Source organism: Eutrigla gurnardus (assembly GCF_963514095.1).
Source record: "Eutrigla gurnardus genome assembly, chromosome: 20".
Lineage (NCBI taxonomy): Eukaryota > Metazoa > Chordata > Actinopteri > Perciformes > Triglidae > Eutrigla > Eutrigla gurnardus.
The window spans coordinates 5,210,755-5,236,486 of NC_139931.1; the positions used below are offsets into that span (position 1 = coordinate 5,210,755).

General features: G+C 43.1%; 2 protein-coding genes across 4 annotated transcripts in view; one reads left to right on the top strand and one right to left on the bottom strand.

Moving 5' to 3' along the window:
* Positions 1 to 2,675: 2,675 nt before the first annotated feature.
* Positions 2,676 to 4,755, bottom strand: LOC311031100 (uncharacterized protein). 3 transcript variants are annotated; one of them, XM_084037216.1, is made up of 4 exons: positions 4,664 to 4,755; positions 4,477 to 4,570; positions 3,531 to 3,821; positions 2,676 to 3,460 (listed from the first exon to the last, which is right to left on the bottom strand). In XM_084037216.1, exons 1-4 carry the CDS (start codon positions 4,691 to 4,693, stop codon positions 3,111 to 3,113), a joined length of 765 nt encoding a protein of 254 aa, XP_083893342.1. In that variant the 5' UTR covers positions 4,694 to 4,755; the 3' UTR covers positions 2,676 to 3,110. The 3 variants fall into 3 exon arrangements, with proteins under 3 accessions (XP_083893342.1, XP_083893341.1, XP_083893340.1); XM_084037215.1 differs by having other exon boundaries at positions 4,465 to 4,570; XM_084037214.1 differs by having other exon boundaries at positions 4,652 to 4,710.
* Positions 4,756 to 11,968: 7,213 nt separating this feature from the next.
* The window catches only part of mgat5b (alpha-1,6-mannosylglycoprotein 6-beta-N-acetylglucosaminyltransferase B), a 43,950-nt gene continuing 30,186 nt past the window's right edge, over positions 11,969 to 25,732 (top strand). Inside the window, exons 1-4 of the mRNA XM_084037172.1 lie at positions 11,969 to 12,267; positions 13,828 to 13,940; positions 21,654 to 21,798; positions 25,075 to 25,184. Of these exons, the coding sequence (XP_083893298.1) occupies positions 12,200 to 12,267; positions 13,828 to 13,940; positions 21,654 to 21,798; positions 25,075 to 25,184 (436 nt within the window). The 5' untranslated portion in view covers positions 11,969 to 12,199. The remainder of the gene's footprint in view (positions 12,268 to 13,827; positions 13,941 to 21,653; positions 21,799 to 25,074; positions 25,185 to 25,732) is intronic.

A 25,732-nucleotide genomic window follows, 5' to 3' on the forward strand; every position in this document is an offset into this window, starting at 1 on the left:
ATTGTGAGCTCAAGCAGTGTTTGTGTTCATAAGAGTGGCGGCTGAGTAAATTTGTTCTAATGGGAGCATTCATCACTTCCCTGTTAGCATGAGGCAGCAGTTTCTCACCGGGACAGATTGTCGAATGTGTTGCTTTTTAGAGCATTTTTTTTCTGTTTTTCTATGATGTCATTGGCTGGGGCAGTTAGCTCTGTCCTTAGCAAGCGGGCTGTAGGGGCATAAATACCCACCGCCAATACACGCTCCCATTAGATCCTGTCTCCTGGGTGAAAGTCCTGTGTTTGTTTGACTCATCCAGCTGCCCTCCCTATAACCCTGCATGCAAAAAGAATTGCGATTTGTGATAATATCCCGATAATCAACACAAATATATTTAAAACTCAAAAACTTAAAATGGCAGCAATCCGTGAAGAAACCTCACATGGCCCCGTCCCCAGTGTGGATTATGTCACTGTTTATTCTGTCCGTTGCTCTGAAGCTTTACATTGGAGTTGGAAGTCCGGCGCGTCACACACAGAAGCTACAGGGAGGGAGGACGGGTTGTATAATGCAGTCGGCTGTTACCTGCCTGTCAAGACAAACGTCAAGAAGCGTGCCTGTTTTCATCTGTATTTGAGTCCCTGTCTAGTCAAGCTCAGGCTTAATGAAATAAGAATTGAAGGAAAGAACAGCTTATTCCCTCGTTTCACAAAGCCCTCCCTATTTTCAGCAAACGTACAAACAAAATGCAAATGCAATCAGATAAATAATACACATATATGAGTTTCCTCCTGGCACCGACAAGAGTGTATTTAATTGCCGGGCTTTCAATGGGAATCACTTCTCTGCACCAAACAAGAAGGAAACCAACACATTAGAGAAAAGCCAACATATTGTCTTTTAATGGAAAGCTTCAGCGGCTTCAGTTCACCATGGCAACAGTGTTTTAATCTAGACGACTCAAGCGTGCCGCAGATCTCAGCGAAGCTGGAAACATCTTGATAATGTTCCATGCTCAGTGGAGATGTGATGTTTCAGTTTATTTTTAATGCGTTTTTAAAACACACACCTACACACGGCTCCTGTAAATGGACACGTATTTCATTATTTCTAACACATAAACGGCATTCTTTACCTGAAATGACAACTGATTTTCCTTTCAGGGTTTATATAGTCCCCTATAGTATTATATTATTATATTAGGCCTGAATGATTACAGGTTGTAGATTTTGTTTTGGAACTTTCAGACACGTTTGATCTGCAATGAATCCGATGTTGTTGTTGCTTTAGAGCTAATAATTCAGTGTCCTTAGTAACTAATCTGCGACCCTCCGCAGGGTCTCTGGAGGTCATGTCATCTTGCCTCCAGCAGCTTGGGTGACAACTCAAACCCCTGATGTTGGACATCTTTTCTCTTGGACTCCGCGGGGCAGCAGAAGGTAAAAGAAGACTCTGTTGCTTTAGTCCCGGTTTGGTCTGCTGTGATGGGGAAAAAAACCACGAGATTGTGCAACACGATACCTGCGCATGCCCACGCTTGCTTTCTCAGCTTAGTTTTTGTTTAACTTTACGACAGCGTTCTTCAGAATCCTGCAGACTCTTCATCACGTCTTCGGAAAGCAACTTGAAACACCAAGCAGTGAGATTTGAAACAGCTACTGCACCTTAAATACCAACACTAAAACAGAATGAAATGCTGTTTTTCAAGGCAACAGTTATTGTGCCTGAAGAAGAAACACCTGAACATCTCTGCAGCCAAGTGCAGCGAGGAGTGAGCGGATATCTAAACTTAACAAAACAACCTCTCTGCAGACAAAGACACGCCTTAGACAAGCAAACACACACTCACTTTTAGCTTGGGGGAGCACAAACCATAACCGGGTATAAAAGGAAGCTTATAAAATTAATTATGTTTCACACTTGCCTGGAGCACAACTACGAAAGAGATAATGAAATAATATTTGCATCATTAGCTTCAGAATAGTTCAGTGTCCATGAAAACAAATGGAAAACATCCTAAAAACATGAAATAAAATGATTAACAGAGAAAATATTGCTAAATTAAAGGCACATTTTCTCTCCTGTGGCCCTAATTATTCATTTAAATCTCATTTAATTTAATCTTTTATTGCTCTTGGGGAAAACTCTTGAGCCATTCACATGAATCATGTCTGCTTTAAGGAACTAGGGACAGCTAACAGACACATTTCATGTCTTTGGAATGAATTCAGAATTCTGATTGAGCTCTCCTTTCCAACACTTCCAACACACGAGAGGCGTTTAAAGGCTGTCTGTGTTATTCTGCAGGAGAAGACTGCCTCCTTCTTGCCACCAGGATGTAGTGAAGGTTTAAAATCAGTGAACAATGTATGACGTTTGAAAACAGAAACACTCTATCAAGTGTAAAGCCTCTTTTTAGAAAACTGCCCATTGTTTAAAGATTTGTAAATATTACTTATATCTCTTTATATAGATATTAATAATTGTAATGCTTTATGAGAATAACCATTGTAATATATGTTTAAACGTCAAGCACTATAGCGGCTGGTCACTCGTTGACAGTTATAAATCTCCTTTTTTTTTTTACAATGAATTATAATCCGCTATAATGTGATTATAAAATACTCTAAGTGAAATTAATGAGAATATTTTCTAGATTGAATCATATTTTCCAAACAAACAATGACCACTCAGAGTAATTCACAATCATATTTAATGCATTACAAAAGTGATTATAATGCAAAGTAAACAGATTATGTTTTACAACAAAGGGGAATTACAATACACGGCAATTATGAAGTATTAGACGTTATGAGTCATTAAAATGCTTTGCAATGTGTGCATTGTCATAAATCATTACACATTAAGCAGATTATTGTTTATAATGCATTATAGAGCATCACAAAGTGTTGCATAAGGTTATCTGCAGCATAAAAAGACACTCTTGTCTTTCCAGAGAAGACAGTTGCCTGGAGGCTCTCAAATGGGAGAAATTAGGTAAGGTGTTGAAAACTTGATCTACGCCCACTCATTTTACAACCATTAAAAAACAGCATGCTTTACTCAAATCTAGGAATAACCCTTTATAATTTCCCATGTTGCTTCTCTATCAACATCTGCATCTGTTCTCTTCACATGACAGATGCCAGGATGACCACCATCCCAAAGATCCACTGCGGTCTGACCGCGTTTCCCGATGACCCGCTCCGTGTCTTCCGGGACGACACCGTCTGAATGAGGAGCAGCTTCCTGGTAGAAGGCATGGGTAGCGAGCATTCATAGGGCAGGCTCTTGTTTCCCTCCCGCACATCGATTGCACTCGAGACCGTGTAGCGTCCGTCGAGGTCCTTCACCTCCTGTGTGCTGGCAGAGCCCGTTAAGTTCACCCCTCCCTGGAACCAGTAGACGGGCCCACCGGGGGAAACCCCGCTGAACCAGCACTCAGCACGGGACTCATTGATGAATGAACCTTCAAGGCAGTCTGTAAAGATCCAGGACTTTTAGACGGATGACAGAAGAAAGGTGATGTTGTTAAAATAGTAAAAACTCACCTTGCACTGTGACAACAGTTGTGTTAGACGTTGCTCCACCAGTGGAGCGCACTTTGCAGAGGTACGCCCCCTGGTGGTTCGGCATGATGGCGGGGAGGGTCAGGGTGAGTGTGTTGGGCTTGTATTCACACAGACCCGTTTTGTTGACATACTCACACACGGTTTTATCTGGAGCCACCCAGGAAAGCGATTTCAAGTGGCCTGATGAGCTGACATTACATGTCAGTGTCACCGTATCCCCACACCGTGCAGCGACCTGGGGAAGAGTGTGCAGCTTCACACCCTGACCGGCTGGATTATCAGAGAGAGGGATGACCAAAGGTCTCTTTAGTCACATTGTATTATCATGCATTAATATTTTAGAAGAATCAGGTTCAAATTCTTAGATTTGGGTCAACTGTTGGACAAGGGTCAGGTAGTTTTAGCATTATCTTAAAGGAATAGTAAGACATTTTGGGAAATAAATTACACGTTATACACTAAAGCAAGAGATGAAGATTGACGCCACTCTCCAGCCCAGCTACAGGCAGTTAGCTTAGCTTAGCACAAAGACTGGAAACAGAGGGAAACAGCTAGCCTGGTTCTGTCCAAATAAAAAACAATCTTCTAAATCTCATTTTATCTCAACTAAAACCAAAGTATAGATAGAGAGGGTTTATCTTTTGGACTGAACCAAACGAGCTGTTTCTATTCTTTATGCTTAGTCATGTTAAAGTTTATATAAACGTGTACAATTAATATATAAAAAATGAGTGTTATGGATCATGTTTCCCAAAACGTCCAGTTATTCCTTTGAGTCCCCAACGGTGGTTTCGGTTGAGGTTTACCCGAAACACAAGAGAAGAGAAACTGAATCCCGTTTCACGAGACGTCAAACTTTCACTTTACAATTAACAGATATTCAGACGTCATGCTCTTCTCATGCAAACCTCACCAGCAACCTCACCAGCAACGCTGACCGCCAAAGTGAACCAGACGATGGAAACCCAGCCCCAAACCGTCTGCGTCCTCGCTTCAGAGGAGAGACTCATCCCTTGAATCTGTGTAGAAATCCACATGTATCTCATTACACGAACCAGATAAGAAGCCAAACACAGACAGCAGAACTGTACAAAACAAACGTGTGGACTCACCATGTGCACACAAGAAAGTTTAGGTTCCATTTCCTTTCATGTGTTGGGGCTAAAGAGGAAGAACAGTTCAGTGAGTAAACCTCGCTTTTTATTGGAACCACAAAGTCAGGTGGTGTCAGGTGGAGCAGGAGTGGACATGTCCTGGAATGAATGACTGCTCGGGAACAAGGGAGCAGATTTTGGGCCCTATGAAGTTATATATTGGGCTACTTTATTGGAAGTGCTGTATCTCAAACTTCTACTACATGCCCCAAAGAGAGATTTACTCATTTACAGATATAATAACACATAAAGGTGTAACTTACCGTGTTAGTGTGAAATTGTGTGTCATATTTCTTCAAACTGACTCATCAAACCACATCTCTGAGCCGATGCCAACACGGTGAGTGAGGTGGGAAAACCCCGAGATGGACTTGATAACAGCCAGAGTGGTTTTTGAGTTAATTAGAAGAATGATTAATGACACTAAATCATTTCCACTCCCTGGGAACTGGCTGGTTGTTCAAGAACACGTTTTGTTTTGTTTGTTTCGCTTTCCTGAAAAATAAAAAACAGTGTAGACTGTAATTAAATAAATAAAAGACAGGAATAATCCTGTTGCTACTCCACCTACATGTTCCTGTGTGTCCTGCTGGCAGCAAACAATACTAATAAAAAGAGAATTTATGTGGTATCTACGTTTTAAAACAACAGAGAAGTCTCCACATTCTCCAGTTTTACAACAAACGGTGAAAAAGAGGCCGACTGTGTGTGAAGAAGATCGGTTTAGTTGTAAAGACAAAAAAACAAATGGGCAAGGACAGTAGCAGAGATATGTGCCCAGACTTCTCCAAAATACCTCAGGGATCCTGCATAAAAAGGTAAGACGAGCAAGAAACGACAAGTTACTCTTTCCCACAGTGAAAAAGATGCATCATCAACTTTCCTCACGCACTTCTTTTTTTAAAGTCGTGTTTATTTTTATAGAATGAATGCCAAGTTTCTGTCTATTTGCATTTACACCTGGCATCCAATAGGAGGCAGAGGAACTCCAGGTAAACCCTGTTTACGCCTGCATGTGATATCTGGATGATATAATCTGAATCACGGGTCTCTGCATTCAGAACAAGGATTAATGTGTTCATTATCTCAATTATGGTCATTTCCATCTGGCTCAGTATGCAAATGAGCTAATATTAATTTAATTCCAGGTGTAAATGTTTACATGTATACCAATAAATATCAAATAACATTGCATTAATCACATTAATAGACAAAATGTAACAGATTTCTGTAAATTATAACCCCATTTTCCAACATGTTAACATAGTTTGATATGATAAGTGGTGGTGATGATGTCATAGAAATGTCCTTCATGTCTTACATTATTCTTTATTTTAAATAATGGACAAAATTATATGGAAGACTTTGTATTTTTCTGAGAGATCCTCTGACTTTTGAGCAGCTGATTACCTTAAAAAAAAAACTCAGTACATTTACACAAATGTTAAAACATTTGCTTTTAGAGGCAAGCACATATTCTGCCACATAGCTCCATTAATACACCAGAGTGGGAACATGTTGTTGTAAGGAAAAGTGGCAAGAATATGCAGATTAAATGTCAACAGGTTGCCTGCAGGTGGGTTTGTGGGAACGTTATTGAAATGCACTTAAAAAACAACAGACATCTTTACATACAAGCAGCAAGTGAGCACCGTGACACTGAGGCCACCTGGTGGACAGGTGAGGAAGGGGCCAAACATGAACAGTATGTTATAATAATATAATAAATATAATAAGAAATTCAAATAGATAAATAAAGTGAAACACTCAAGAAAGCAAAACAAACAGACTATTTTTCAGAAATGCATGAGCATGTTTTTTGTGTTTATTGTGGAGTCATTGTCGATTTGTTCCTCTCAGGTGAAAGCCAATCAAAAGGAGGGGAGTCAGCTGATCAGCTCTGAACCTTCAGGCCTCCTGGTGTGAAGATGACGAAGGAAATCTCTATAACTCACTTGTGAGATGCTGCTCTGACACACAGGATGACACACATCTAGCTAATGCAATGACTGAAAACTACATTATAAATCAATCTAATTACCCAGTATATATCTCATGAAATGATCATGCAAGTGTGAAAGCCTCTGCAGAGGGAGGAGGAAGACGACTCTGCTGCCATTTAGACTTTAATGTACCTGAATCTAGACGGAGCTGTGTAAATGACCATTAACTGTTTTCAGCATTAAATACGCTGCGCCATCACTCCCAGTTACGTTAATGGGTGTTTTGGACACTAATGTAACTGGGAGTGATGGAGATGGGCGATTAAAAGCAGGTGATCTATCAAGGAGAAGTCAGATATCTGTGGGGAATAACCGTTGATGTGTAGGTGGTGAGTGCTGGAGAGAGGGAAATAAATTACTCCCCCACAGAGCCGCTCTACGAATTCATGACTGTCAAATATGTGTGCTTGAACTGTGCTGAAATTATTCATAATATCATAATTTTTCAAATATTTTTGACTCTATTTATGTGCAATCAAGTAGCAAACCTACTGCACTGAGACAGAAAAGCAAACTGCAACAGGTATGATGAAGGAAAAAAAAGATTACGATGGAGTTTGTTTTAATTTACTGCTCGAATCCAGTAGGTGGCGATAATGCGCCTGTAAGGTGGAGCAGACGCCATTAAAACTCAAAGGGGAAGTAGGTGGCAATTAGCTAGTTAGCTAACCAGCAGCTAATGATTGCTAGTGCTAGTCATAGATGGTGCTAGTAGCCAGTGTGGAAAACATGGTGGAGTTACCTAGCTAGCTAAAGGGCGTGTTTCGGATCGCATGCATTTGCGCCGATGCATGCACAAGACTTGAGAGGATCCGCCGGAACTCGTCATAAACACGCCAAGTTCTCACCACGTCAAGTCGGACACAGGTGCACTTCACGGACCTTTTTTTTTTTAAACTTTATTAATAATTGTATACATAACACAAACTATCGCGCCAGGGGAAACTTCACGGACTTTGCACAAAGAATATGGCCTGCCCAGTGGCGCTGGCTTTCTTCGTCGCTGACGAATTCGAGCCGAGGCATTTGAAGTCCCGTTGTTGACGGAGGCTGAGGAATTTTCTCACGTGGGAAATACCACGTGATAATTCTAACCAACTAGGGCAACGTTGAGGGGAGTGTCTTATGTCCGCACTTATTTCAGACCATCTGCAGAGAAAAGCATGCGAAGGGAGGTACCTGGAGATACCGCGAGTTTTTAAAGTCATGTGACATGTCGCAAAGGGAAGTTATCACCAGCATTTGTGACGTTTTTTTCCCAGAATGCCTTGTTTTGCGAGGCAAATGCATGCGCATGCTTGATTCGAAACAAGCCTTTAAGGCTTGATTATGCTTCCGCGTAGTGATAACGCAACGGCAACGCAACGGCCACGCAGTTGCTTGGAGACCGTGATGGTTCTGCGTTGGGTTTACGTGTCGAAATGCAATTCAAAGCCACACCGGTAAAGGGCGCTATGGTTTTTGTAAAGACTGACCGACCGACCGAGACTCTTGGCGTATATCATCGTAAGCTTCGTTATAGCGTATTTGTTTACTTTCCGGCTTTAAACGTCCACAATTTTTCAGAACTTGGTGTTTTATTTCTTTGTGCAAAAGCGAGAAGGTGCAAACAATAAAACGAGGTGAAAACAATAAAAGTAGCCTTTTAAAAGTTTAAATGGCGGTGTTTATGAGTGGAAACCGGATAGCGTCTCCAGCGGATGTAGTTAGCGGACCAATCACAGCCAAAGCCGCTGCGTTGGTGTTGCGTTGGCGTTGCGTCGCCTCGACGCGCGTCTAGGATTTTTGGGAGGCACACGTCAGGCCCTTGCGTTGACGTAAGGGGGGTCCGCAAGGACGTAGGGGGTCCGCAAGGACGTAAGGGGTCCGCAAGCTCCCTTGCATTGTGTCGACATAATCCAGCCTTAAAGAATCAGCCTTCAAGGTTACGCCCCCTTTACGCCGCGCCCCTCACGCAGTCCTCCAATCAGGCCCCTCGCCTCTGCCACGCCCACTCTAGTGATTTCCCGGAAGTAATTACCTGTAAAGTAAACCGCCGGTGGTTGAGTCCGGTTTCTCGCTGGTCCATGGCTGCAGTCGAATAGTCAACAAATAAGGTCCTATCTCCTATTCCTAACTCCTATTCCTTGACCTCTGGGGAAAACGTCACGGGGTTAAGGAAAGGCGATAGGAGAACTCAAAAGGATTTAGGAAAAGTCGACCGCGGTGCTCAGAGAATCCGACCGGACTTTCACTAAGCTACGTCATTAAAACGCGGCCGCTGATGATTGACAGCTGATGATCGGCGCCGGCGATTGACGTGCGTCTGCGCTGGAGAAACTACAATAATGGACTACAAAAAGCGCATCGTCCACTTCTCCTCATGTTGTTGGTTTTATAAACAGCTCGTTCACTGACCGGCTTCAGTTCCAGCAGCTCCTCCTTCCTGTTGACCGTTTGCTGTGTTTACATTTCATTTGTGGTTTTAGTTTCGTTTTTGTCAAACATTTGTAACATGATTGAAATAAAATAAAAAAATACCATTCAATTATTATCACTGTCCACACATTTATCATCACTATTCCAATTACTATATGTCTGCATGAAAGTTAATGTTAAATATGCAAATACACATATCGTTTGTTTTAATTAACGGCCGAGGTGTGCGGCACTTTAAATGTTGCTCTCGCAAAGAATTGTGGGTCGGCGTAATCTCCTTTCCTATCGCATAGGAAGGTCCGTTGCATCCTATGCTAAAGGAGCTCTGAAAGGAAGCATTGGAGCTCCTTTCCTTTGCATTTAGAGAATTCGAACGGCTCCTATCATGGCGGCCACTTGTTTACTTCCGGGTCACTTCTTCAGGTAGGAACCTTCCTAAGCAAAATATACTATTCGACTGCACCCCAGGTACGTTTATCTCGCTGTTATTCGTCTTTCATTGAACTCTGTTCAGTGATTTAAATAAATAACTCTGTGTTAAATGTTTAACTATTTCAGAAGTGCTGATTTAACTCTTGAGAGTGGAGCTTTACAAACCATGAGAAATCAATACAACCCTGTACAATCTAATACTCTGCCACAAAAAACAAAACATACATATAATAACAACAAACATAGGATCTATAAAGTGTTTTATGGCAGACTTAATGGGCATTAAGTGGTATTTAACTGTAGATGTGCAGGAAGTGAGAAAGAGAAAGTGACACTGTAATAAAATATTGCATCAGGCTATAATATGGAGATTTTATGGCATATATTATGCGGAATAGTGAGTTAAAATTCAAAGCACATTTCTGAGGAATAACAAAAATATATGTCACACTATTTTAAAATAATGTTTGAAATAAAATAAATAAATAAAATAAAGGACATTCAAGACAGGAAGTTTACTTCTTGAACACTTAATGTTTATTATTCAGCTGCTCAGCATAGAGATTCTGATTTTCATGTCAGGTGTGAGTGAGTTGACCTTTGCAAAGGTCTGCGGCCTCCGAGTGTCCTTCTCGTTTCTGCTGTGATCAAGGATGCTGCTCAATGTTGTTACACATAAGGCTGCCTTTCACTGCTTCTCCCAGATGTATATTTCCCCCGTTAAATGCAAATATAGTGTTTAGTATAAAGGGAATGAGTTGTTCGTCCTTGGGCGCTTCTGTGAATCCTCAGTAAAGCACGAGGGAGTCCAAACCAAACAGTGAAAGGCAGAGGAAAAACTGCATTGTGAGGAGATACTCGAGAGACAAATAGACAGACGGAGACGAAGATGGAGAGCTACAAACAGAGGAGCCGTTTATGTCGGTAAGATAACAAATGCTGTGGATAATGCCAGCGGTGAAGAGTAAGAACAAGGCAGGACAGGAGGAAGGCAAGGGAAGTGGAGGAAAGGAAATTTAAAAACGAGGACTTGAAAGTCAAAAGATGAGTTATAGGAGATATCCTGCTGCTGGCGGGAGCATCCTTGGTTCAACTCTGTCCGAGTGGCATTATGATTCATCTTTTCATCAAGATGGTGTGAGAGGTCATCTCCGACTCAATGAACACTTGCTGACTGTACTTTTCAGAGTGTTTTGCTCATTTTTGCAGCAAAGACAGAAGGACAATGATTTGTTTGTAAAGCTCTCTCTCTCTCTCTCTCTCTCTCTCTCTCTCTCTCTCTCTCTCTCTCTCTCTCTCTCTCTCTCTCTCTCTCTGTCAAGTTGTCATTTTCCAGTAAGTGAATGTGATCTGACCAGCGGTGCATTTGAAATCTCAGCCGGGGGTTTGTAATGTCAGTCTCTCCGGGCCTGCAGGGCACGAGGCTACACAGCGGCAACAGGCAGAGAGGCCGTGGTCCCCGAGATTGAAAACAGTTTCCATGGCAACAGAGGATGCTGGCGCTTGCTGGTCCATTAGGGTCGACACCGGACGACTTCTCGATGGTCACTCTTTCCATGACGACTTTAAGATCGTACATGGAGGTCGTCTGTTTTGTCGTCTGTATGGATGACACGGTTTTATTTCACAGCACTTTTCAATAATGTAATAAATATCCACTTTAATGAAATCAAAAAGCCAACGTTTTTTACGTCATGATGAATGTATTGCAGTGTCATTTTTCTCCACGGCAGCATTTTGGAATCATGATAATACTTTTCACTTTAAGGTCATCTTTGTTGAAATTTCTTTCCAAGAGCCGTAAATAAAGATTTATGGCCCGCAAAGGAAAATAGATGACTGTTACCTTTAAATTCAGCACAGGGCAGTCAGTGTATTCTGTGTTTGGTCCGCTGGGTGTCGCTGCTGAGCTGCTGTCTGACCGCAGGCTCGCAGTCGGAGCTGTCCACGGTGCTGAAACGTGTCCGGGAGCAGCTCCTAGTACGTTAAAAAGTCGTGCTAAATGTATTTTTGGAGTCATTGATACGGATTATTGATGCTGTTTTGCTTTGCCATGATAAATAGTTCACTGCCATCAATCTACTAATGTCATATTAGGTCACTGGTATGCATCATATCCTGATCCGACATGTTTCCAATTTATTCTAGACGCTTTTATTATTAGACCTTTTGTTTGTGTCTCCATCCATGGTGTGTTTTCTTCCGATAAATATGATTATTAAATAATTCATTTTCTAGAGTGAGTCGTTAGATGGCGCTATCGGTGAACGAGCCGCAGCCAAAGAGCGACACAACGAGAAGAGAGTCAGTCATCAGCGCTCCGTCCACTCGGAGGAATTCAAGGAACTCAGCAGTCTGCTGTTGTTGCAGCCGAGATCTCCAGCGGTGTTATGGATGCAGGAAGACGGTGAAACAGTAGAATTAGTGCGCGTGGTTAAACTAGATCCGGACTGGAGGACTATCCGACCCGAAAGTTGGTCGCGCACACGCCGCACGTCGCGGACAGCCGTCGGCCTGGGAAGTTGCCTGCCTCGTCGCGTCCATCCTCGGGACTCTGGGTGAAAGTTATGCTTTCGACGCCGCTTGTCACAAAGACTCGCACCATGGTCAGGAGACCCGCCGCCTTCTACGTGTGTGGGAAATGATTGCAGCCAGCGCCGACCTTTCCATTATGGTGAGGAGATGTCTGCTCACTTTCAAACCATTCAGGTGAGAACAGCTTCCCTATTTACTCGCATGCTGCTTGATTTAATGCATTCTGATGTTTTTTTAATATTCTGCATCATAAAAAATGATATTATTCACTTTATTCTTTGTGTTTTTATGCATTTAATGTCTGCTGTTGTTTTCTACAGTCGAGCAATTCTTACAAGTTTAGAGCATTTTTTTTAAAAACATTGGCTTTAATTGGAGCAAAGGAACGCCTGCTGTGCTATAATTAACGTTTGCTTACACAGCTAAAAGTTAAACCAGCAGCAGCAGCTGGAGGCGAGTGGAGGCAACTCCAGCAAAGCTAAACTCATTCAAACTTACACGTTTGACCAGACAGGTTGCACACAAGCTGAAGGGCTCATTAGCATTAAGGAGGTAGGAGCCACCTTGGCAGGGATGAGGTGAAGTTCCCTGATGTTTCCCATCATGCTCTCTGATCCACAGCTCATTTCCCATGCAGCTCTTGGCTGTAGAGTCCAGTGAATGGTCTTGCATGTTTTCTCCATACATTCTTCACCATCACCTCCCTTATTGGATAGTAACGTGGCACTATCTCTCTCTCGGCAGCTCTAGCTGAGTGACTGCAGCCTCTCCGTTGTCAGTTTTCTGCCTTATAAAAATTCAAGTAAGCAAGCTGTGGTGTGCCGAATGGAAGTGTGACAATCTGTCCTGCAGTTCCCAACTCTATAAAAAAGGATTGTTTCCCAGCATTTTCTCAGCCCGACTGCCGGAGCATGCCAGAAGACACGGGTTTCTGAAGCTAATCGCTCCAACAAATTTGTTTTCAAAGCTTGGGAACTTGAGACACGCTGGCTGTAGGTTTTGCAGCTCTCTGCAAAAAAAAAAAAATGCAGTCATTCGCCTGTAATTTAATGCTTTTGTTTGGGGTTTCTGCTCACTGAGCAGAGCGTGATGCAGAAAAGCCACCCATGTAACGGCCCATTTGAGATGACACACTCAAGCGAGTACACAACGGCTCCTCTGTGGGCTGATTGGTGCAATATGAACTTCAAAAAATAGGTCCACGCTCCGTGAGGCCTGACAGAGGCCACGACGTGGGTCACTGAATATCTAGATTAACGATGGAGGATGTTTACTCCTAGTCCAATAAATACACCATCCATATAAATAACCACATGCTGAAGTCTGTTTTTGACTTTGTTTACATGCATGCACATATAATAATCTTTATAAAAACACAATAAAGAGACAATAATAACAGAAATCAAAGGAACCTCAACAGAAATGGCTAATAATTATAGATCAAAGAGAAAGGAAGATAGTTACATCCATAATCATCTGATTAAGGAAATGGTTTGGTTGAAGTGAGTTTTCTGATTTCGTGTTTGCTTATCGATTTCGACGACGTAATTGTGCGTCCCAACATCTTGAGGTTTCACCATATGGAGTTACGTCCAAGTCCTCTGTTGGCCTGAACTCTCTTGCACACATGCTTGTTTCTAAATTTAGTTTAGTCTCATGAGTCTCATGAGCTCTAACCTCGCCGTGCTCCCCGTGTCACCTAATCACCCCCTCCTCTCTGTCCGTCTCCTGCAGGATCTTTGTGGTGGGGATCGGCTTCTTCAGCCTGTGCTTTCTAATGACCTCTCTCGGGGGCCAGTTCTCGGCCAAGAGACCCGGAGATTCCCCGTTCACGATGCGAGCTGAAGGTAAGCCTGCAGTTTACACGTCAGTGCTGCTCGGTCGCCTCGCAACTACACAGTGTCTGTGCCCCGCCAGCGCTGGTAATGAACACGCTGAGAGCTTGGCGGGGCTTCCTTGACTGCTTCCAGGGGGCTGACAGACCTGCTCACTTTGCTCATGGTGAAGGCATCGGGGGGGTACATGTCGCCCGGAGAGGCTCCAGCTTTTTTCTTTTTTTCCCACTTGCTTTCATCTCTGCTCGTTGCCCACATGACCTCGTTCTGACCCACATTAACGTATTTTAGTAGTACGAGTTGAAAACGTATGTTGGCTGAGGTTGCTGTTCTGTGAGTCTTTATATGTCGGTTATGTTGACCTTGACCTCTTCATGTAGAGCGGAAACACTACGTTTATCATGAAGAGGAAGGAGTTCACCAGTGAAATTCCCTCTGAGCTCACTGAAGCAAACATAAGTTATTGCAAACATGAACTCTGGCTGTGAATATTTATAAGTCAAATGAATAATACTAATATATTCTTTTATAATGTGGTCTGTGGTGTTTTTTAGTGGTAGCTTTGTGTTTCATTGGTTATCACAAAGCACAAGTGATCGTGTTATACTAGAATATTGATAACCGGCTGATTGACAACTTCCGTCTGACAAATCTAATCTTAAAAAGTCCAAACGGCCAGCAGCCTTGACCTTGAGATCGACCAAAATAAATCCACGGCAGAAGAAAAAATCCCAACGATTTTCTCGACACCATTCCAGAGGGAAACTTGTCTTTCTCGACACGTTCCCTGTGTTTGCTTTTTGTGCCTCTGCATACAAACCGACACGGCTCCGGCCATTTGGGAGCGTCACTGTTAGCTTTTGGACTTTTGTCTCTCACCACCCCACATTGTTGACACTGCGTGTCATCCTCTCTGTCAGACACCACCTGGTTGGGGAACAAGCAATGCAAATGAGGCGACACTAATCAAGTTAACCCCCTCCTTGAATAATGCAGTCCAGCTTTCGGGCCAGTCACTGGACAGCGTGTCGCCCCGCGGTGCCAGAAGTGTTGAAATGTAATTCTGAGAATGTTGTAACGAGCTGCAGCAGGTGTCGTCACGGGAGACGAGTCCAAGGCTTCCGAAAAAAAAGTATATGAAGGGCTGGTTCGGGGGGGTGAGAGGGGTGGGAGACGGGGGGGAGCTGTCTGATTAATTAACCACTCTCAGACTGCAGTCAAGGGAAGGCGCTCGGCCTCTAACTCATTAAGCGCCGCCTCGGAGAGTGAAGCTATGTAAATCCCCCCCCCCCCCCCTCTCTGTGCTGAGTCCGAGTGTTTGTTTACATGTGCAGCACCGGGAGATGATGTAATGAAGAGCTGGGATGGATTGTTCAGCGGTGCAGCAACAAGATAATACTTCCATCCAGCCAGTCTTTGCTGCTCGATGCTGTGGAGAGCTGCAGGACATACATGCACCTGTGTGTGTGTGTGAGACATGTATTCATGCAGGAAATGTAGAAATGATAATAAAGCAGTGGAAGCTTCCTAACATCCACAGCTGGACATGCACCAGCTTCTATCTGAAAGGGTAAACAGAACCCAGCGCCCTGTTAATGCCTGACTTGTGAATGGCAACGACTGCCTGAAGAGCAGAAAGGTGTGAAGAAAAATCTGTAATTATTGCCTTGCCACCTTCTGTTTCTCTCTCCTCTCGCCGCCTTCCCGCCTCTTTCTTTGTAACGTTTCCCTCCCGCTCACTCGCTTTTACCTGCTTCTGTATGATTTTTTGTCAAAAATTGTTTCCTAAGATGTAGCGAGGATCTGGCGTGCGCTATTTCCCCGCATTTATACCTTTCCGTGTGCTATGTATAAAATAGCGCTGCACCCTTTGACACTCCCAGAGAACCCAGAATACCAGCGTGTTGCGTTTGGGTACCCGGCTTTAAATCCAGTTTTAAAATGCATGCATTTCCTTCATCACTTCTTTTTGAAGGTACAGGAAGCTAATGATGTAGAGGGAAAAGTAGAAAGGGGTTGGGTTGGGGTTGATTTTTGCCAGAGCAGGGAAGCATGAAAGTCGGGAGCGTTTGATCCTAGATATCTTAAAGGCTCCAGAGGTCTACTGTAGCTTTCTAATAGGCTCTTTGAAGACCACCTTCACAGTGTGTCCTTCCACCATCGGGGTCTTTCTGCAGCTTTGCCACAAAAGGGAGAAACTAGTCTCGGGATGCGTTCATGTTTCACCCCGGTCAGAGCAGGACTAAATGGTTTCCGATGTTAATGCTTCCTTTAGTCCTACCTGCGAGCTCCATTATAGGATCTATTTTTTTGGGCCGCCCGCCGTCCTTTTGAAGTGTTGGAAAAATATGTTTTGCTGCAGGCAAACAGAGTGTTGCATCTCTCAACTAAAAACGGTGTTTTGTTCCGTCTCCAGCCAACGCCCTGTATTTGAACCCATACATTTATGTATTATGCTACATGTATATTTGCCGCAAACAGATATTTAAAATCTGGAAAGAATGCAGCTTTGTTTTTGTGGCTGGACTCTGGAATCCACCACTGAGTCACGTAGCGGAGCATCAGGTGTGGAAGCATCTTGTTCTCTGCCATCCTTTCACCGACTCTGGCAGAACTTCTTCTTTTTTTTTTTACTTCATGGCTCAGCGATCCTCGCTCCGCTCTGCATGAAAATGAGTCTAAGTGAGCCTTATTTTGACATGGCTCCCATCGAGGGAGTGGCATGGCAGCTCTGTCAAAGCTGTGATCTTCAGTACTTTGTTTCTGCTTGAAATGGAAAACTCTCTCCTGTGTTGATGTATTTGAATGGTTACTGATGCAACTTCACTGGTAGTTTAGAGCTGGCAATGAATGGGCAGCTGATTGGCCGGTTGACTGCACTCTTTCACAAACTCAGTGTCTCATTGATAGTGAGTGTCTCCACATTCAATTGGAAATGTTTTCTGTGTCTCAGATTGCTTTATTGTTTGTGGCTTTGTGATTTTTAAAGCATCACCTATATATTTATTGAAGGCTCCGACTGATCTACACTTTGATTTGGGCTCTTTGTGTTATTATTGACATTACAACGGACATTGTTCTAGCCAGAGAGTTCGTCACCACTGTGGCTTATTAGTCTTTTGTAGAATTGACTGTTGAGAAAAGCAATAAATACAAATTTGTGAGCCCACGCGTTGGTGTGTACCTCATTTGATTAAATAGTCTCCTGGGGGAAGCAGTGGGAAATTAAGTACTACAGTTATGATTGTTTCTGTAAATTAGTCGCTGCAACATTATTAATTTTTTCGAGTGTGGTCATGACGTGTGTGTGTGTGTGTGCTTGAACCTGGACACACACTCGTCTCCAAAGTAATGAATGCACAAACAACACAGACGCTCATTAAGAATGTGTACGTTATATAAGCTTAAAGTGGATCTGGCATGCAGGTGGACTCCAGCCTCTTTAGGAAGCTGATGTTGTTGATCAGCAGCATCGTCGTCGTCTTTGTGGGCTTGAGCTGCAAACTGGGTCACGAAGTTCACTCCCAGACTTGGTTAAGGTTTCTATTTATGTTGTTTCTTTTGCATTCATGCAAGAATTGTCTGTGTGGAAACAGGAAATCTGTTTATGCAAATGTTCATCATATTTTCATGGTTCTGCAGCGAGAGCATGAAAGGGAATACAAGTTTCCTCCCATCCGGGGAAACGATTGTGTGCTGTGACACTTGTGTGTTTCGGGGTGAGTTGAGGTACGTGTGTGTGTGTTTTTCTTTTAATAAGGGAACCTGAGTCAGCGTTTCCCCACCTTCTTTGTTGCCAGGTGTGCTCGTATCAAACTCCAAACGACAGCTCGAAGCTGTGGAAAATCAATAAACGTGAGGCTGCGGTGTTTCGACGTGCATTTTAATAAAACATCCGCATGCTTCTACCTGATCTAGGTCTACGTCTGCACGCTGCGTGGACCGGGAAGGCCAGAGGAGATAACTAGGGAAGGAGACGCATTCACGCTTGAATTGAAGCTAGAAGCAGCTTTAGAACAAAATAATAGCGCTGTCAGGTGCAATGAGATGTTGGAGGATAAGTGACAGAGGTTTTCTGCTCTAATAGTGTGTGGATGTCAGTTCCCCCCCCGCCATGACAAAAATCACTCAGCTTTTTTTCTGTACTGAATATTTGAACTGAGAGAAGGAGGACGTGTATGCGTGTAGGAGTACAGATCAGGAGGGACGACGTGAGACGGAGGAGGTCTGACCTCGAGGATCCTCGCTGGGAGAACTCACCAGCCGGCACGCATCATCAGCAGGGTCGACAGCATTCATTTATTTGGCTGCCAATTATGCAGACGGGGAGGAGAAATCAGTTTCTTAATGATGCAGCTTTAGTCGATTGTTGATGAATAAATTATTAAACGCAGATCGGCTGTATTTCTGTTTAATGATGGTAAAATTAAAAGTTATATAAGACGTGAGGTTTTATATTATGGATTACTGGATTTATTTACTCGATTCTGTTGATGTTGGATGAAATGTCTCCTATATGCATCATTTGTTGTTCTGGTGAAGTTTGGCATTTCATTTTCCTGCAGATAGAAGATGATATTTAGCGATTCGACTTGTTCAGTCCAAATATGGATGTGATACCAGTGTTCGTACATAAACTTTGCTTTCTGAACTCTGCAAAAGAAAATATAGCATATAAATGTGTCGATAAATTATTTGAATTGTTATTTATTAAAATAATGCCAGATCAGTCCATTATTACAGATACCAGGTCCAGCCGTATTCTCCATAATCCGTATCGGTGCATCTCCAGTTTTATTGCAGTGACTTTAGTTGCATCCATTATTCCGTTGGATGTTTGGGAGCTGCTGGTGGCAGAATTGGCTTGGTGTTGTGAGACTGTATTCAGAGCCTGATAACGCCACTCTTTCTAGGAAATCAGATTGTATGTGTCTCTCTATGAATCATTTAATCATAAGTAGAATCCAATGTGGGACTCAGACTGTGTTTGGGGGTTTTAATGAAATATACCGAACCACAGAATCTATGATGACAAAAAAAAACCATTAAATCAACCATAGACGGATTGATCAACGAAAGCTCGTCCCTCTCACCGGAACACTCGCATGCAGGCGAACGTTCTCTGGGGAACTTTTGAAGCTGAACGAAATACTAATCCGCCAGTCAAGTGAAACGCTTTAGCTGCGGCGGCTCAGCGAAACGGGTCGAGGACTCATAGGCGTGATCCGCAGACAGAACAGGTGAGGTCATCGATCAGCAGGGTAACGAGACTCTACGGCTACGGATTCCCTCCGACTCTCCCTCTGAGTCTGAGTCACCTGACCTTCATGCCTACGTTCAGCCCTGCGGTTTATAACCAGGACGTTCCCACTCGCTTCCCTGTCACATCCTGAAGGCTGCTCATGCTTTTGCTTTCCGGCCATCTTGGTCTTGATCAACCTGATCTGTTCCTACCTCGTGATTCATGAACCTGCCTGGCTGCACACACACACACACACACACACACACACACACACACACATAATATATACAGTTAGGTGGACCTACAGAAAGTGTGCATAATGTCTGTGAGAGAGCCCTCGAGTACTGGACCATTTGACAGCGGGACGGCTCTAATCCCTCATGCAGGAAGGAGTGGGTGAGTGTGGAGACTGGGATCGGGCCCTCGGTTGAGGTAACTGTCAAAAACAGTGTGTGAGGGACGTTGGATCTGGTGTAACGCTGTATTTTAGATGAGGGGATCTCTTCGCAGCCTGTTAAAATTTCAGTGTGAATGCATGAAGCCGGTGAGTGTGTTTACAGTGTTACAGGACAAACGGCGATCTGATTGGAATTAGTTCATACTATCGATTCTGCTGTGACACTTCCGAAATTGAGTCGTTAAAGGAGATCAGCTGCTGCCAAATCAGCCCCTTTATTAACCAGCAGATGAGGAATGACACAGAGGAAGCTCCACATTAGCACATAGATAGCATCAGCTCCTGCTGCAGCACTGCCAGCCTGCCTGCCTGTCCATTGTGGGGGGGGGGGGGAACACATTAGCCAATGTTTCCCAAGAGGCAGCAGCACGCAGAAGGAAAAAGCCATGTGATGAGCAGTTGATTGCGAACATATATAAGGCTCAGTTCTAAAAAAGTACTGCGTGGGAAGGCTGTTGGGTCTCGGTAATGGTGATTTACGAGCACAATGTGTGCGAAAAGCATCGCTGTGAAGAAATGTGAGTTCCTTCCCACACTTTAACCCAGAGGCTTTGTTTAGATTTAGTGCTGTGAGGAAAGTGGAGCTGATGGAGGTTCCTCTGTACTAGTCCACAAAACTCAAAGTGCAGAAGAATGCTATAATAAGTGTTTTTTATATTATTTTTTATTGGGTTTCTGGAGGTTTGTGGGCAACAAACGGCATCATGTTGATATTACCTCCTTCCTGAATCTCATCTCATTTCCTGTCACTCTTCTTTCAAAACCTATTTGATAAACTGCTGCAAATCTGAATGGGCATTAATTTCGTCTTTTTCTGTCTGTGGAATAAAAACAGTAAAAAGTTGTGAAAACTGCTGAATTATTCAAAGTGACGGCCAGTTTGAGTGAAGATATTCTAGACTTTGCTGAATATTTACAGGCGATAAGGGAGGAGATTTAAGATATCTGCAGCTTTTTCTTTCTTGTTGTGATGGCGAATGCTTCTCTCCTGTCAGGTCACTTGAATCGGGTGTTTTTTCCTCTCGGTCCGTATTTTATTTACTGGTGTAATACAATTTCTTCCCGGAGAAAGGTGACTTTGGCATCGGGCAGTGATGAATGAACTCGGGCTGGAGAAGTGAGTCGGCACACACTGCCGTTTGGAAAGCTTAATGCGATTGATGAGGAAACACGGAGAGGTGAGGCTTTATTTTCACCCACAGCCTCCGAGAACAATACGACCCCGTTGTTGCTCATCTAGAATCCTTTTTCTCTGGTTAAAAGCACAAATACTTCACTCCCAAGTCCCAAGAGTGGCTTTACTCATCTTGACTCTGGCTTTTTCGTCATCAAAAACAACTATTCCTGCTCAGATTTCTGTTTTCTTCTCCCCTTTGGTGATTTTGAAGTGGTAATAATTACTCCCGCCATCGAGTGCAGAGCTTAAATGTGATCAAAGAAAACGGTGCAGGATCAGGAGCTGAACTCAGGAGCGCTGCACAGTCTGGAGGCCTGCTTTGACCTTATTGTCTGTAGCTGCAGGCTCATTAATTGACTAGGTGTTCGCTAACAGCATCGCTGCCGTTTACCACCTGTCAGATCATTAATAATTTGACAAGAGCTGGAAGACAAAACCAATAGTGTCGGGCTAATTTGCCTCTTCCTGTGTTTTTGCTGCAAAGCCGGCTCCGGGGGAGCTGCCGCTTAAGTAAGGAAGGACGATTGGAGCCCGTTCTACATATGGTGGATTAAAAACCGCTGGTGCACCAAATCATTTCAGAGATGGATAAAAAAAATAATTTATCTGGAATCAACAAGCATGTTTTGTTCCCGTGACCTTGTCGTCTGCATTACATCCATAAATGGGTTTAGATACTGTAAAATGTGACTTCCCGTAGAGACACACTGCAGCCGACTATTATTTCTTTTCTAATCCATCACTTTCTCCTTTTCTCTCGAGTGACTTTCTAACCCTCTTCTATCTCTAAGATTTACTTGAGTAATATTTGTCTCAGACTATCCGACTGTGTGTGTTTTTTTTTTTCAGTGCTCGGAGGACATGAATCCCGTGGGGTGCTGAGGAAAATCAGTGACATGCTGGAGGTCATTATGAAGAGGATGGATGCTCTGTCTAAACTGGGTAACACCTCGGACACCCACAGGCTGGATGAGCTCAGCTCCGCCCTGGACAGGTACGGCATCCTTGGTTCCTATACGACTGCAACTAATCAGCGTTTGTCATCATAAGTTCATCTCATTTATTTAAAACCTTGGAAAACAGCCTGATTTTTTGGGTGCTGAGTTATTAAAAATAAGTGGATAAAACTAAAATAGGCTTTAGCAATTAAAAACAGTCCACAAACTAGTGGGTGACGTTACCATGACTACGTCCATTACAGTCTATGGATTAGCAGTTAAGCATTTCTCATTTCCTGTAATTCATCACTCAAACTCAAAAAGCCTTTAAGGGAGGTTAATTCATCAGCTGCATATAAAAATGTTTAAGCCTTTAAATATGATTTAAATGTCACATTTCAATCTCCTGACACCAAAGAGCTGGACGTGCATAAATAACTCCATAATTAACTCCATAAATATTATTATTTACCTGCTGGATGGAAAGTAATACCAAAAGAGTTATTCTAAATTAATTAAAAATGATTTATTGTAAGTTATTGACTCAGTTGACTGATTTAGGTCATTAGTTGGGTGTTTGTGTATGTTTTTTTGTAGTGGGTCATGTTATGTGTTATTTAAGAATCCAAATAATCTGCTAGCAATACTAAATAATGACTTATATTATTTATTATGCAGTGCTTTTTCCTATAGTATCTGTAGTTATGAAAAAATAAAAAGGTGGTCACTGCGGTGTTGTCGGTGAAGATGCTGTAAGAGGGAAAGAACAATCTGAAGGAGGCCAAGTACGGAGCCCTGAGGCCTCCCTGAGGATCAGGTCCACGCAGTGAAAAGAGCCTCTGAAACCTGGCGGATGATCTGTATTAGAGCAAAACCCCACCCCACTCCCTGCATTGCTGGAGAAATTAATAAATATATACGGAAAAGTCGAAGCTGCCAACCCAGAGTTGTGTGTTGCCGTGGCAACAGACCTTTCCTCTTACCTACACTAGCTCAGGGTTTGAGGAGAGGAAGCTCCCTCCTGTTTTCTTGCCTTTGCTGTCGGTTTCGCTCCCGGACATCGCTTCCCATCGTCCTCACCGTCGGGGAAATATCACACTTCAGGAGAGGCGGCTCTGCCTCCAAACAATAATGAAACCACTAAAAGTATTGTAATAACATTTGAAAAGTGCACTATATCTGACAACGCCAGCAAATGATGAACAATGACAGAAGAGGTGCGACGCCTCATCTGACCTGCTTTTCAGAAGCCTGCGGGGAAATATTTATTGTACTCGGGCCAAAAATGCTGCATACATTTATTTTTATCTGCAGTTTTATGTTACAGAGGATTGAGTTTTCTCTCCAAAATCCCCTTCAGTCATATCGTTTTTACAATCCTTTAATTGGCCTCTCGGGGACTAAACTGGAAAATGTTACAGCGACAAAAGGCCAAATAGTTTTTGAAACTGAATAAACTGCTGGCTTCACTTTTACCTCACTCAGGTGATTAAAGAAACTCCGCATGCATCAAGGTCAAGGGGTCGACCCTCGGGATGAGTGTGAGCTCTTCAGGCAGGAGAACCCGTGCCCACCTGATATGTTGTTAAAAGTAATTAGCTTGTCCTCTTTGCTCTCCAACAGCCGATAGCCCCTCCGAGGTCAGACAGCCTGCAGTGTTCACGTGGAATAGTTCTGACCACAAATGTCTGTCTGCTTCTGTGCAGCTGCATAATAATCATAATTCTGTGCATGCGTTTCACTCCACTGTGTGTCGGCAATTCATTTGTGCTGACCTGCTACTCTACTGTACAGACGAGAAGGTTGGGCTGCCACTTGCCTCCTGGGAAGCACATGGGAAAATGAGTTTATGGGTTTAGGATTATGTAAAGTTATGCATATAAGCACAGTTAGCATGCTTTCCCCCGGCGCTCTCCCAGAAACGCACGCTGCCTCAATGGAATCAATGAGTCTTACTGCGTGATATCTGAAGCACCGCTCCATTAGTTCTTATTTCCATGTTAACGACGGAGAAATACTGCTATACATAACAAGATGGTTCATTAAAATAATTTAAGGGTGGCGATGCAGAGGTTAATGTTTACTTTTTCTCCTGGTTTGTTGGATGTCGGAGGTTCTCAGGACGTCCAGTTTGATGCTTTTCACCAGAAACCTGGAAAAGTTCAAGTATTTTCAAGCTTCTTGTGCAAAATACTGTTAGTCGGGCAAAACAAGCAGTTGTTTTTTTATTGATCATAATCAAAATAATTGTTAATTGCGACTACAGCTACAATGATGAGTCATTCAATTGATTGTTAGTGGATCAACAGCAACAAGTTATATAATCGATTCATGGTTTAATTATTATTTCAAGCATAAATGGCAGAAAAATCACCGTTCCAGGTTCTCCAATGTGAAAATGTCTTTTTTCATTATTTTTTAGTGGCCAAACTATAAATTGATCAATTGAGAAAATAATTTCTAGATTAGTCAGTAATGAAATATTTATTTTTAATAAAAGTTGCACCAACTTCACACATACAATCAGAAACCTGACAACCTGACTTTTAAACAGGTTTTTTTTCCGGACACCAACAGGATGGGATTTTTATTCCTCCAGAGGTCTTTCTCCAGGATATTTAATAATTCATTGCATAAATCCATTAACCATTAATGGAGGCCTTCCAAAGGTTGCGGCAAATGCCAAAACTCTTTAAGGTTCTTCCTTTCTGAAGGTTCGCTGTTGCACAGAAACATAACATTTGGTGGGACGACGGCTCCTTTGGTGTTTCAGCTTGTAGAGCAGATCCAGTAGCCGGTCTTGGAATAATATATTGTGATGCATTCAGGCTCCTGTGGTGAGATGAAACTTTAAGGAACAAAGTTTCAGATAATTTGCTGTTGCTGTGTTTCTCTCTACGGTTCACAAATCTCTTAGAAGGATGAATACATATTGCAAGTCCCTCATCTTTTCTTCATTTCCTCTACGTTTTCATCCCGTATCTCCATTGTAAGTGTTGCTCCTGAGTGTTTTACCAACAGCTTTTAGGCCACAAAGGTCAAGCGCAGTGAATCCCATTTAATTGTCTTGTTTTCATCTCCCTCAGGGATCCGCTTTGATATGCCAAGTTACTTTTCTATCAACAAATAAATGATCTGTTGGTGCTCTTAAAAGCTTTTTTCCCCCCGATTTCACGCCTCAACAAACAACAAATACAGCTGGAAGCTGTAAAAGAAAAATATAGCGTCTTCATTGCCGTTTGAAGGGAATATCAGTCATTACAAGATGGTTGTTGCTGGAATGATTTGAGGTATTCTCTTTCTATTTGTCGTTTCTGTTTTGCGGATTTCAGGATTCAGCCTGTGGGTCTGGTGGAGCGGATCCAGGCCATCGCCCAGAACATGTCCGACATGGCAGTGAGGGTGGAGCAGATCCTCCAGCGCAGCATGGCCAGCAACCGAGGTATGATTTCACACACACACACACACACACACACACACACATGGATATCCTGCTCTCACACACCAGGAGAATAACAAATATAGCCATAACCCTTCAGATAAATCCCCGCTGTCCATTTCAAATCCCTCCAATCTGAAGAGCGTCCCCCCTCAGCCCGGGTGAGCCCGGCTGGCTGTCAAGCCCGGATCCAGATTAACACCACCAGGAACGATTCCTGTCAAAACGTGCACTTCCTGGTTGATGGTATAGAACATTATTTATGGCACATTACCGCTGTTAAGGCGTAAGAGCTCCTGTGTGCGCTGCCATACCATAACCCCACGCCGTTTAAATCCCGATGACGAATCACTGCCTGCTTAATGGGATCCGGGCCTGTCAGGTTTCTTTATCAGCCCTCCGCTCTCAGTTCCTTTAGTGGCCACAGAATGCAAATCACATATTCAATTCCACTCCTGGATCCGCTACATTGCACTTTTTTGTGACTGAAAGCCGCTCACCCCCGGCTGACTCATTAAAACGTACCCGTCGTCGTGATGTGCGATATCATT